Source organism: Juglans regia, chromosome 2 (assembly GCF_001411555.2).
Source record: "Juglans regia cultivar Chandler chromosome 2, Walnut 2.0, whole genome shotgun sequence".
Lineage (NCBI taxonomy): Eukaryota > Viridiplantae > Streptophyta > Magnoliopsida > Fagales > Juglandaceae > Juglans > Juglans regia.
Genome location: NC_049902.1, coordinates 37,743,554 through 37,757,919, shown reverse-complemented (window position 1 = coordinate 37,757,919; position 14,366 = coordinate 37,743,554). Strand labels below are relative to the sequence as shown.

General features: G+C 38.4%; 1 protein-coding gene across 1 annotated transcript in view; it reads right to left on the bottom strand.

The window, feature by feature from the left end:
* Nucleotides 1-50: 50 nt before the first annotated feature.
* LOC108986085 (chloride channel protein CLC-f) overlaps nucleotides 51-14,366 on the bottom strand; it is a 30,199-nt gene continuing 15,883 nt past the window's right edge. The window contains exons 4-9 of the mRNA XM_018958612.2: nucleotides 5,421-5,875; nucleotides 5,190-5,294; nucleotides 1,574-1,795; nucleotides 1,201-1,413; nucleotides 528-760; nucleotides 51-376 (exon numbers count right to left, since the gene is read on the bottom strand). Coding sequence (XP_018814157.1) covers nucleotides 295-376; nucleotides 528-760; nucleotides 1,201-1,413; nucleotides 1,574-1,795; nucleotides 5,190-5,294; nucleotides 5,421-5,875 — 1,310 coding nt within the window. The 3' untranslated portion in view covers nucleotides 51-294. The remainder of the gene's footprint in view (nucleotides 377-527; nucleotides 761-1,200; nucleotides 1,414-1,573; nucleotides 1,796-5,189; nucleotides 5,295-5,420; nucleotides 5,876-14,366) is intronic.

The following is a 14,366-nucleotide window of genomic DNA, read 5'->3' as shown; positions in this document are numbered from 1 at the left end:
AATCAAACCGTGCTTCCAATTCCTTTCAGTCAGATAGTATTCTGATTTGAATCGTAATAGAAAGTGGCATGTACAAAGTGCAAATTGCTATATCCAACAAGGACTCTTGGAATTCAGCAAAAACTGATCATAATATTGATCTCAACACTCAAAATGCGGGACTGTAGAACATATACTTGGTTATCAACTGACTTAGCAGGTCCACTACAAGAAAAACAAAAAGACGCACATTGTCCCACTTTATATTTTTCATTGAGGCAGTTAAAGGAACTCTTGACAACGAGCATAACCACATCAATGGCCATTTGTAACTATCTCCTCAAGATTGTTTTCTTTTCTATGCTGATAGATGGTTTTCCTGCGATTCATCTCTTCTCTGCACACAAACAGAAATATCAACCTAAATAAAGCACATAAGTTAATTTGAAGCGATTAGAATAATAATAATAATAATAATAATTTGAAGCAGATATAATAAAGTAAGGACGTAATATTATAGAACCGCCGACTGAGCAACCAATGCGAACCTAAGGCAGTTCCAGATTGAATCATAATGAAGAAGAGCTACAATCCTCCGCTTCCTTCCTTTATTGGATTCTCCACCGCGCTTAACCACAGGCAGCTGCTTGATGCCCTTGGCCTCCATAAGCTCCTTGGCAATTGCCAAATTGGTATCTGGATAACAGGTTAAAATTCCACGCTCTTGCCCACGATAGCTTATTCCTCGTGTACAAACAGCAGAAACAAGCATTGTATTCACCTGCAAATATTTAGCCACGTGCATCATTTTAAGAAATTGTATACAAACCAACAATTTATACATTCTTATATCTTAAAAGTACAAAAACAAGCATCATATAATTACACTTTTCCCCCATGAACTACCGTCCTTTTTTCACTTTGTACCCCAAACTACCAAAAGTTTTAACTTATGAAGACCTTATTTTTAGGGAGAGCTAATGCTTTTTAAGTATTTTGGTTTGACATGCTTCACACCCAAATTGCCTATATTTTTCAATTTGTACTTGTGGTTAAGATTTGACCTTTGAGACTATATCTATGTGTGCATGAGAGAGAGAGAGAGAGAGAGAGAGAGAATCATGACTGACTATAAGGTAATCAAGTATATTAGCATGACCATCAGAGGCAATAAAAAACAAATGTTATGAATGATGAAGACAGCCTCATAAATATATATACATCCGGATGTCTTGAATCGCTTTTGGTGGTATCACTAGGCTTCATGGAAAGAGATCGTCTAATGTCACCATATGTTAGTATTCCCTCTAAAAAGTCTTCCTCATCAACTACCGCCGCACATTTCTGCTGGTTACCATGCATGCAATCTATTGCCTCCTTCAAGGTTATCGCCAGCAAAATCTTCACACAGTTCTTTGACATGGCCTGGTAAACCTGACAAGCAGGGACATAAAATTGATGACAGTTAAAAAGGAAAAGGAAATTAGTAACAGATAATATGCTCAAGGCGAAAAATTTCAATGAGAAACGCAATCAAATATAAAAGTAAAATAGCAAATACTAATATCAGTTATGAAAAGACAAACAATTCAACCTTCAGTTCTTCCAGAAGCACATCATCATTAATTTCTTCAGCAACATCTCCCATAACAGAAAGTTCTAAATCATCTCTACCATCGGTTCCTCTCCAAGTAACTTCATCGGTAGCAGGTGAAATAGAAGTATAGCCTCTCACTGAACCCCGTGCATCAGCAGCTTCACTCTCCTTGGTCTGGTTTGTCACAGAGGGGACCCATATTGCTAATCCAACAGCCCCCTACTTACAAAATTCACAGCAACATGGGAAAAATTCAAGCATTAAAAAACTGTCAACATTCATTGTGTCCAATGATATCTTGAAAAAGTAAAACAAAACCTTAATCCCAAAAAATTTGATAAAGACATGGAATGATAATGTAACCAAGCACAAAGAAATGAAGAAAACAAACAAGTTTAAAACAAGATGGAGATTGTCATTTCAAGCTGCCACAGCTGTGCATAAAATCATCTTCATGTGTCAATTAGTACATCTCTCTACTTTTTCAGAAATTGGAGTAGCTGCAAGAATCAAAGGAATACCTTCGGAGAATATATTATTCTCTATTTTGTTTCAAGGAAATTCGGGTGAGGTTTACTATTCTAGTCTACAGGCCACTTAGCTAAACAAAATCCTGAGTATCGACAGTCATGTGAGTATTCTGGGAATTGGCAATATTGACAGAAAGAGGAAGAAAATGAGTTATCCTCAAAGGTATAGGGCTTATCCTTGGTCGTCATTAATATAGCTCTATGATCAGCCCTTCCAAGTAGTGGGAGGAACAGATTCAAGTAAGATAGATTTTTGTTTTTTTTTTTTGATGAGTAAAAAATTATATATATATCAAAAGGAGAAACCAAGTATACTAAATGTATTCAAGAAAACACATTGTCCAAAATGACCCAAAAAGCCCCTAATGACCCAAAAAGCCTATGAAAAAACAATAAAAAATACACCAGACCCGACCCCAACCCCTTGTTTCCCACATAACTAAAACTCTACTTGAATACCCAACCCCAACCCCTTGATTCCCGTCTTCACAATGCCCTCCCTTTAGACTTCCCTCTAGTTGAGCTACCACCCTTGGCGTCGTAGTTGATTGCCCAAGAAAGACATTGTAACTCCCTACTTTTCTTGAAATTTGATTTGGTTTCAAGCACGTGGCTTGCCTCAATCACAGTGATTAGTTCTTTAAATTGATCTTCACATCCTCCATGTGAGATTCTCACAAATTGCTGAATCTCGTTAACTTTAGGTAGAATCCAGTCTGCTATTGGAGGAAGAGAGACCAGGGGAGCAACGTTATCCCCAAACACAGTATCCAACTACGCTCCCAACTCTACACAAGGCACCAATGCCAAACCCATAGGTTCTCCAGCAACTCCATTGGTTCTCTCCATTGGAGATTCAGGGGTGACAAGAAGTCCCTTCACCTCTAGGGCGATAGCGGATCTTACATCTCCTTCAGATCTCGGCAGTACACAATTTTCCTTCAACTCTGACGAGGGAGCCATAATTTCTTCGGGGACCAAGGGTGTAATACCGACTATCGGTCTATCCTGTGTTACATGAGGCAAATGACATTCCACTAATGTCTCTACGCCGATACCCGATGTAGACCCTGCTTCAAATAATCTAGATTTCCTTTTGACCCGCCATACTCTCCTGGATCTGGTTATAGGGACAAGGCCAAATCCGATCTTCCGTTTTCCTTTTTCTGAATTTAAAGGATTCGTGCCTATCTTGTTACTTACAACCCTGTTGCCTCCAACTGAAAGTCGGTCTATTTTCGTAGACAATATAGTTATCGTTACCTTCAACTTGCCAAGTTGGGTTTCCATCTCTTTTAAAGAATTGTGCATCTCAACAAGCTAGTCTTGAGGCATAATTTGGAGACCCTCCTCACTCTGAACCCCTGAAGCCTGACCCGTCTTTAGAGTTGCTGCATAGGATCGCCTCGCCACATGTCTACAACGCAGCTCCCTGACAGAGCCATGTCCTACAGCACCTTGTCCTTCCAAACTGTCACTCCCTCTCTTGCTGAAGGAAAAATTACGTAGCACCTCCTCCATCCTTCTCCAGCCACTACTCCCCTCCTCAGGAATGAAAATAAAATTCCTCCTCCCTCCACCTTCATAGTCCTCCACCGCCATATAACATCCTCGAGCATTCGAACAACGATGCGCTGTGAAACTGTGTCTACCTTCCCGGACAGTAGAGAAAAAATCTTGTTTCTCATCTTTTGTGCACGCTTCCATGGCCTTGGCCAGCCACTGTACTGTTGTTAAACCCAGAACCAGCTTAGATATCACCCTTCGACTCCTTTCAGTGATGACCAATATGCTCCCCTCCTTCATCAATGTAAAGGATTTAGATTCTATGACCAACTCCATAGAAGAACCCATGCTGACCATTCGTCATCTCAGAGAATCTAAATCTGCGATACAGAGACACAGCTGCAGACCACGGCCGAAGACCACTGCTTGACGCCGGAGTACTCCCAGAAGACTTGTCAGAAAGCGTCGACTAGTTCTGTGTAGACGGCAAGACCAATGGAGCCGTCGTGGGGGTCACCAGAGCACTCTGAGAGACGACACAGAGAAATCTAGGTCGCCGGAGGGTGGACCGACGCCAAATGGCCCTCAACGAAGTTGCCGGGGTCCGTTGGCTTTATCTGTGACGAAACGGTGCGGTATCTCTCGCCGGCAAGGGTGGATGCCGACAAATCTAGGGTTTTCTCACTTCATAAGGATTTCTCTCTCCTCAAAACCAACGCCAGACGGCCCTCAGCGAAGTCGCAGGGCCCGTCGGCTTTGTCTGTGATGGCTGTGAGGGGTCACTCGCTTACAATGGTGGATGGTGGCGGTCTCCTTAGGGTTTTCTTGGATGTACGGGGAGAGAGAATACGGCGCTTGGAATGAGAGTCAATCGCAAACAAATCAAGATAGATTCGTTCTCCATGAATCCTTCCTGGTCCTTCCCAGATTCTACTCCCTGCTGGAGGACATAAGACTTAGTCAAGCCAAAAAGATTGCTAAAGAATGCTCCTACCCCACCATGCCTGGCCCTTTACCTTGAGCAAGAAATTCCCCCATACAGATAGAGGCACCTATAACAGGGTTTAAAGATCAAAGAGAGGAAGTAGGCTACGACTCAACAACATCAGGTCTCATATAAAACAAACTCTTTTTCTTCGACAAGGACCATTCGATATGGTCTAATTGGGTTAGGGTCTACCTTATCAAAGGTAGGGACTTCTGGGCTTTGAAGAAACTCAACACCAAAGGCAACCACCCCGAAAGGTGCTTAATACGGAAGAGTGCCTTTTCTTTATATGGGTATAGGTAGCGCTATATATTCACATTTCATTCATTGGCTAAGCCAGCAAGCAGCCCCTGGGAAATATGCTGTCTGACAACATTGGAGGAAAAATAGTGTGACAGCTGAAACAGAACCAGAAGTTTCTGCTGCAATAAACTAAAGCCAAGGTATATGGCCACGTTCTAAGAAAATGATCTATTTGAGAAAGGAAAAGGCAGCTACACGCTTCCTTGACCTAAGATGGTTGATCTATGCTGCCTTCTAGAACTATTACAGATACAGTTAGTATTGAGCACTATGATGCAAGAATTACCATGAGAGGAAGCAAGATCCTGTAATCTCTTGTCAGCTCAAACAGGAGTAGAACTGATGTCAAGGGTACTGAACAAACGGAAGCCAAGGTAGCTGCCATGCCAACCTGCAATAGATGTATGGATATATTCAGTCAACTTGCACAGGCTGAAAGAGAAAAAAGGAGCAGAAAGTGAGAAGTTTGAACAGTTATTACTTAACTAAATTAACTCGTTAGAGAGGACAACTTTACCAGAGCATATGCCTGTGGCTCAGCGACAGCGGCATTTCCTGGAATTGCATAATTGATAAGTTCTGCAGCTAAGCCTCCAAATACAGCACCAACGGCAGCACCGATCATTAAACTTGGCGCATAAAGGCCTCCCACAAGTCCAGATCCCTTGCATAGAGCAGTGGCAACAACTTTGGCTGCTGATAATTGGGTTAACAGCCAGATTCCAGGAGCTGAAGCAGTCTTCCCAGTGTGTAGAATTTCTTCAACATTTGTGAAACCCCAGTACAGTATTCCAGGATACTTAAGGGCTATTATCCCAGCTCCTAAACCACCTAAAGCAGGACACACAACAGCAGGAAGGCCAAATTTTTCTTTGATGAAGTCAAATGACTTTGTGAACCAAGCAACCAAGCGAGTGAAGGCCACACTGACAACACCACAGAGCATGCCCAATATCAGGTATAAAGGTAGTTCTGCAAGGCAACATGAAAAATTAGACGTGTGTAATATCATATAATTGTGTGCATTGATGGCATAAATTGGAATCTACTACAAGACATCCCAAACAGGAAAGATGAACAAACCAAACCGGATAGAGGGGTAATTGTAACGACTAAAGGAAAGCCCAAGCCACATATGAACTTCTACTCCAAAAGAACTACACAATGTTACAATTAGATTCCCATAGAATCATAACAAACCGTAACAATTTCCTCCTCTCTGGGAATGTGGGATCTCATTCACTACCATACTCAATCTAGAGTATTAAAATCTCTCCCTTAAATCTCTAACATCCTTGTCAGGTCATTCTAGTAAGTGACACGGCTCAATTCTCACACTTTTCGTTGTGATCGACTCTGCTAACATTTGTAACCCAAAAAAAGCTCAAGCCAAAACTGAGCTAAGACTTCGAAAGGACCAGTCATTGTTACAATGGAAGCACTTTTTATTATTATTGGTAAACAAATTTTTATTGATCAAAAGAGTACACAAGAACCCAAGTATATGGGACATATACAAGAGCAATGCCTAAGCGTGTTAGTTTAGGCCCCATTTGGATTGCAAGATGGTCTCATCTCATCTCATCTCAACATCCAAACACCACAAACACAAACACTTTTCAATTTCAAATTTTCAACTTTTTCATATAATTATTACCTAATCATTATAACTTTCCCAAACTTTCAAACAAAACATAAAAAATAATTCAACTTTTAAAAATCTCAAAACAAAATTATATTAAAAAAATTATATCTAAAATTTTTATTCAATTTTTTCTCTTTTCCCAAAATCCCATAAAATATATTAATTCAAACCATTTCACTACCATTCACAAATTTCTTATCTCATCTTAACATCCAAACGAGGCCTTAGTGATACAAGGAATTCATGAAAAAATAAGTTTCTAAGTTCATCCATTGTCCGCTCTTGATCTTCAAAGCTTCTTTCATTCCTCTCCCTTCAAATACACCACCATAGGCATAATGGGACCATCTTCCATATGGATGCAATTTGAGAGTTGCCCTGAATGCCTCTCCAAGAAGCGAGGAGGTCGCTTACCCTTCTTGGCATCACCCAAGCATGTCCTAACCGAGTAAAGACTTCATTCCACAAAGTCATGCAATCTCACAATGAAGTGGTAGATGGTCAACAGACTCTTCTTGCACATACAACGCCAATCCATGACTATGATTCGACGTTTCCTCAAGTTATCTTAGAGTGAGGATCTTCCCCAAAGAAGCCGTCCATACAAACAATGTTGCCTTTAGAGGTGCCTTTGTCTTCCAAATGCTCTTCCATGGAAATGGATTTTGTGTTGCGCATGGTCATGGCTTGGTAGAAAGAGAGGATTTTGAATATCCCTTTCTTAGAGGGGCACAAAAAAATCTTATCTTACACTTCCCCTGACAAACGGGTGGAATACACAATGTCTAAGAATGTCAAAAAAAAATCAATTTCTCAATCTTGTGCTTCTCTGAGGAATTTAACATTCCATTGGGGAATACCATTGGAGATGATTAGTAGGTCCGCAATCGAGGCTTATTTCATCCGTGCTAGACCATAAACTTGTGGATAAGTTTCCCTTAGTGCCCTATCGCCACACCATACATCATACCAAAACTTGACCTTGGATCCATGACCCATAATAAAGCGGATATTTATTGCATATGTATCCTATCCTCTTCTTACATGCTTCCATAGCCCCACTCCAGAAGGCCCATTCACCTTGTTAGAACATCATCCTCCCCATGGTTGTCCATGTTTCAATTCGATGACGGTTCTCCACACATCTTCCGACTAGCTAATTTCATCTCCATTTTTTCTAGAACAACATCCCAAATAAATTTCAACTTGAACCTAGCACCCAACGGGAGGCCCAAGATATTTCATGAGTAGCTGCAATATCTTGCATCCCAAAATAGAAGCCATACTCTCCACATTAGGAACATCCCCCACCAACGCTATTTCTAATTTGGCCAAGTTCACCTTCAACCTTGATACAGCTTCAAAGCATAATAGGAGAGCCCTCAAAGCTCGGATTTTTTCATGGGTGGCCCCACAAAAGATTAAGGTATCTTTGGCGAATAATATATGAAACATGTTGAGCGAGCCAGTAATTGCCTCCCCCACTAAGCTACGTTTGGGTAGTGAGAATACCCGAGAAGTGTTGAGAATGTTTGTGAATAGTTATGAGTAGAGATTGAAGTGGGTTTGTGGGTCCCATTGAGAGTATTTTGAGTAGTTTGGATGAATGAAGTGTGTTGAGTTGTTGACTTTTGGATAGATAATTGAAAAATGTATGGGTCCCATCAATGATTGATTTTTTTTTAATGATGATTTTATTTATATATAATAATGATAAATATTATACTGATTTTATTTTTTATTTATATATAATAGTGATAAATATTATAGTGATTTTATTTTTTATTTATATTTAATAGTGATAAATATTATAGTGATTTTATTTTTTATTTATATATAATATTGATAAATATTATAGTGATTTTTTGAGAGACTTTGGTACGAAAATGGTTCACTATGTTTGGCATGTGAAGTATTTTCATCCGTACGAGAATACTTAGAAAGTGTTGAGATATCTTCGCTACCCAAATGTAGCCTAAGAATCTAGATATGAACCCAACCTCCACGACACCTGAAATCATCTTACTAAAAGCTTCCATCACAAAAACAAAGAGTTGCGGAGAAAGAGAATCACCTTGTCTCAATCCTCGTGAACTTTTAAAGAAGCCTTTCGGCGTGCCATTCACCAACATAGAGAAACAAGCCGTAGAGATTCAATAATGGATCCAAGTACACCATTTCATACCAAAGTCACATCTCTCGAGCATGTAGAATAAGAATCTCTAGTTGACATGATCATAAGCTTTTTCCATGTCTAGCTTGCACAAAAACCCTGGCTCTCCCGACTTGAGTCACTATCCAAACATTCGTTGGCAATAAGTACTAATTCGAGGATTTGCCTACCTTTGACAAAGGCATTTTGAGGCTTCGATATTAACCTCTCCAACACCTTGCTCAATTTATTCGCCAAAACTTTGGAGAGAATTTTGTCATCCCACTCACCAAGCTAATGGGGCGATAATCTTTTACCTCTAGATTTTAATGGCAGTTGGGTCCAATATTTGCCGCTAATAGAGTTTGCATACAACAATAATTACCAAGAGAGCACAAAAGGACCACATGAAATCCTATATGAGCATTAAGTGTCAATCACCTCACTATTGGGATGAGGGAGAACAAAGGTCACTAAATCCAAAATCATCCAGGATATATATATTATGAAAATTCATCCAGGATATATGTGAGAAGATTGCTATCATCTAGAAAATTCTTGTGGTGCGACAGTACAAGCCAATTACATAAAAAAAAGTATGCCAACATCAACGAGAAAATATCTGTCGTGCATCTCTTCCTTTGTGAATGGCACTGAACTACAGTGTCTCGACAAATCTATCTGGACACTGCAGCACAGCTAAAGATTATTTTAATATTTTCTTTCTCTTTCTTCCTCACATCTCTCTTCTCCTGTAAACTCATCTTTATCAAAATCTTTGTTTTTCTTCTCTGCCACTTAACTCAATTTCACACCCAGCAGGTTTAGCAGCAGCCCCGTGTCACTTTTGTTACGTACTAGGTTTGGCTTTCCGTCACACTTCTGTCACATGGTGTTGTACAGAAACAACAAAATCCACCGAATTGTGCATATGCAGCCGATAAACCAATAGCAGCTGTCCACACACTCCAACTTTCCCTTCTTTTCAAGAATATCAACTTCTCGACCTTTGATGTTCCTTCTTCTTGTGATACCCCTTCTTCTAACCGTTCTCTTCTTCTTGATTATTTCTAATGTGGTTTTTTTTCCTGGGAGAATTCTAGCCATTGGAAGGAAGGGAGCAGCAGGCTGTAGTAACTGCAGAGACTGAAAAATGCCACTCTTAGGCCCCGTTTGGATAGTGAGATGAGATGAGATGGAATGGTTTTATATGAAAGTTAAAAGTTGAATAAAATATTGTTAGAATATTTTTTTTTAATATTATTATTGTTTTGGGATTTGAAAAAGTTGAATTGTTTATTATATTTTGTGTAGGAATTTGGGAAAGTTGTAATGATGAAATGAGATAAAACCGTTTTTGTATCCAAATGGGGCCTTGAAGAGATTTGTTACCCCTTTGATGAGATGGACAAGTCGTTTTAGAGCAGAAGGATAGAAATTTTTGCTTTTGAAAGAATTATATCCCTTTCAGGAAATAAACACAGGGCTGATGGGGATTTCAGACCATTTGGTAGCAGTTGATTCTTCGGACCCCCAATAAAAAATAATACTATAATAATTTAGGGAAATGATTAACTTGTCCAATGTGAGGTAAATTTCAAATGATTATGCAAAATAAAAAAAATAAAAAATAAAAAATAAAAAAAAATAAAAAACTGACTTTTTAGCTAAAACAATGCCAATGCTCTTATAAAAGGGACCTTAGGGTACAAAAAGTTAAAATAAAAATTGCAGCTTGCCAAGAGGTGATACCCTGCCAGAAATGTCAGTTTTCCCTTCCACAAAATAGAACCGTAGCCGTCCAAGAAATTGTTAATACTCCAAGAACTTTCAGTTCTTTGTTCTCAATCCAAGGCAATAGAAAAATTATGTATAGTGATTGGAAATCACTCGTAAAGACTGCTGCACCCTAGAAGTAAGGAAATCCTTTGATTTCGATAAACCTTTCCTTCAAAATTTATCCAGAAACAAATCCAAACAGTTTCCAATGAATCTATCCACATTTGCAACTCCATATTGCAAGCCTTAAATTGCAATCTTAGTTCCCTCTTGCTGCTTGCACTTACTGGCAAGAGGATTCTAGGGTTTTTCGCTAAGCCTTCAATAGTAAAAGTACCAAATTTGTTTCAATTACTGATCTAGCCTATTTCAGTATCAATAAAATATCTTCTGACTTGTAAACAAAAAATTAGTGATCCAGCTTGATGATTCTATTTCCTCTCACCGGTTAAACACTTTAACAGCCCTACCGAGTCTCAACAGAGTTTCTAGAGGTTGCAAATACTTGGTGCAATCTTCATACCCGAGTACCTAGGGCTTGAAATTAGAGTTTCTATTTTTCTAGTTTGAGTAGTTTAAATTTTATTTATGTTTTTATTTCCAGCTGAATTGACTGTTTTAAAGTGTTGATTTATTGTGTTAGTTACTGCTTTGGCTTTATTTAAATGCTGATAAGGTATAGAAGTCAAGTGGACGAAAAAAACTTGCCGAACTAGATCTTAATAAGGCTTGTATAGGAAAAGGGAAAAGTTGCCTAAACTGGGACAGCTTCCAAATCAGAATTTTAGTATCTAGAAACCCTAAGGGCAGGTCTGCCGTGCCTCTCAAAGAGCCCAGGGAATTTCCTTATTTGCAAATAGAAGTTGGAAGCTTTCTAGAAGCCCTAAATACCTACTTTCATCAGCTTTAATATAGCCCAAGAAAACCACAACTTTTTCTTATAAAAAGGACATTAAACATCTTCATTTCAGCTCAGCCATAATTCCCTCTTGATGCTACCATCTCTTTCAGAACTCAAATAATTTTATAAAATCACCACCTTGTCACCCTTTATAGAAATCGTATCTCTTGGCCTCCCTTTGGAGATCTAGCAAAGTTTTTCCAAGTATTTTCAATTCTTTTCATCAAGGTTCAAATTTAGATATATAATGACCTTTTTACTGTACTTCTACATCATTCTTGAATGGTTTTTGGCATGAAAAACAGTGCATCTAAATTCATCATAAACCCAACACACAGTCACTGCTTGGTGATTACATCTTTCAAGTCCAAAAGGATTCTAGGGGCTTACTCCCTCCAAACTCATTTCAATGCAAATTTTCTTGAGCAATCACCCTACAACTAGAATTCCTTTTTTTTTTTTTTAACATATCTTAACATATTCCTCACTGTCATTCAATTTCAAACACAGAACCCTATGGCTATATAGTGCAAGAGGCTGATGCTTGTCAAGGAAAAATAGGTGAAGAGATTCTGCCACTTGATATTGTTCATAGTTCACGGCTTTTGAAGTTAGGTAAAAGACCGTTCAGACTTGTTTTTAACTTGATATGTGTATGATGGATTGATTTCAAGATTTTTGTTACTAAGTTAGATTTTATGCAGGTAGTCCAAGAATTACAAAAATGGTTTCCTTGTGTTTTCAGTTTAAAAAGTTTCACGTTGGCCTGATCACACCAAACATAGATCGTAAAACAGATGAGTAATGAACGAATGGTAAACTTCCCTTTCTTGAATGGGCTCCAAAGGACCTTGTCTCCGCCTCTGATTCTTGGCCTAGTAGAGTACAATAGCTTGAAAAGTTCTGTGGTAACGTTCCTTTCCCAATCTTGAGCTGTTCTATAAAACTTGATGTGCCATTGAGGGGAACTGCTTGAGATATCCAGAAGATCTGTTACAGAGGCACCCTGCTTCCGCACAATCCCATATAACTCAGGAAAAGACCCCTTGAGTATCAAAGGAAAACTAGGGTTTTCTTTAAGATACGGCAGCTAGGCAGCTAATCTCCTATTTTACTGGGTTGTGGCTAGGGGTACATGGCAACTAATCTCCTATTTTACTGGGATACAGCTGAACTGAATTTCAAATAGATTAGGATTTATTTACTAATCTTATCTTGTATTTAAATTAAACTTGTACATATTTAGATAGGATAAAGTCAGGTTAGTTTAGATAAGATAAAGATGTAGTTTGTTGAGATTCAAATTGAATTCTCAATCTTATCTTTGTAATTATTTCTGGAACTATTTTTTATATAATGAGAAGGAAGCACCTCAAAGAGGTATTCAACCAAAATCTGACATTGAGTACCCTGTCACCACATCAAAGGTCTTGCAAAAATTTCACACTTGACCATCACCCACTTCAAGACAACTATACCTTGAAAAAGTCACCCCATCCACTTCTAATGTTTTTTCCGCAAACCCACCCCCATGAGGTCCATGAACCTCATTGGAACCTAAAGTCACCAATTACAAGGGTATATTTGCTGGAAATTCAAGCACATGCCCTTCATAAATCAGCCATGAAACTGAATGAGTAGCAGTGGACAGCAGCCTTAATGGCTCAAGCCAGTGACTCTAGGTAATTTCTTTAGAGACCTATCAATTGTAGAATGGTTGCAGTTGAGTGGTGTTGGTAGTGCATGAAAACAAGTCAGATGACAAATACTCACTACATTGTAAGCAAGTTAAACAACTAGGTATGAATGTTAAAGCTTATGATATGAAAATTATGAAAAAGGAAATGATGAATGAATGCATGTCATAAATGTTTATATGTTGGCCATATGATGATACTTGGTACCAATGCAAAACTATTGTGGGTGAGCAACCCATAATGAAGGGCTTAGAGAATGTGTGGTCCACCTGAATGACTTTTTTTTAATTGGCACAGGGTGTCTGAGAACAAAGTCCCTAAATGACTTTTTTTTTGTGTAGTGTGGTCCATCTGAATGATTACATCCAACTGTATGGCAGTACCCCATGTGGCCACAGGATGTAGGATCTGTGCCCAACCTTACACACAATGGTCAACGTGTGTGCCAGTCATTATGTATGTAAAGATTAACTGATAAGTGTCTGATTGATTGGGGTGCGAAAATTTAATTGTTTAACGAACTTTCCTTAAATCAATCCCGATTCAAAACCTTTTAAATGTATGATATAGTATTTATTGAGTACTCGACTTATTGTGTTTTTATGTTTTAAATGTCCTAGGTCAAAAGGATGAGTGAACAAGCAGGAATAGGATCATCTCCATTTTTTTTTTTATAAGTAAAAAATTATATATATCAAAAGGAGAAACCAAGTACACTGAATGTATACAAGAAAACACCTTGCCCAAAATGACCCAAAAAGCCCGTAAAAAAAAATCCAAAATACACCAGACCCAACCCCAACCCCTTGAAATGGATAGTATCCATTTAGTGTAAAAACAAATAGGTGCTTTGGTCACTGCACATCATGTTGATAAGTGAAATGAGTAAAATACCCCATGTTTTACACTAAATGGATACTCTCCATTTCACTTGAAATGGAGAAGATCCTTGTCCAAGCAAGAAGGCCATAACTAGTAATTGGGACCCTTAGTCAAGTCCTAATAAGTGTTGATCACATAGTATTAGGTTTTGAGTTATGCTGATGTATTAACATCAAAGATATCATTTATTTTCAGTTGCTTAAACTTTACTATATTCCACTCTTGTAATAAATGAAGTATGGTATATGATATTAATATTTATGGATCTCTTATTACCTGGTACTATGATAAAATATAGAATTCGCAACCCTACAGGAAGAGGTATTAGAAACTTCTAAAATAATTCTAAGGTATCTCCAAAATCCCTGCCTATTTATGAATCTGAATGATTCCTTTTTTTTTTATAT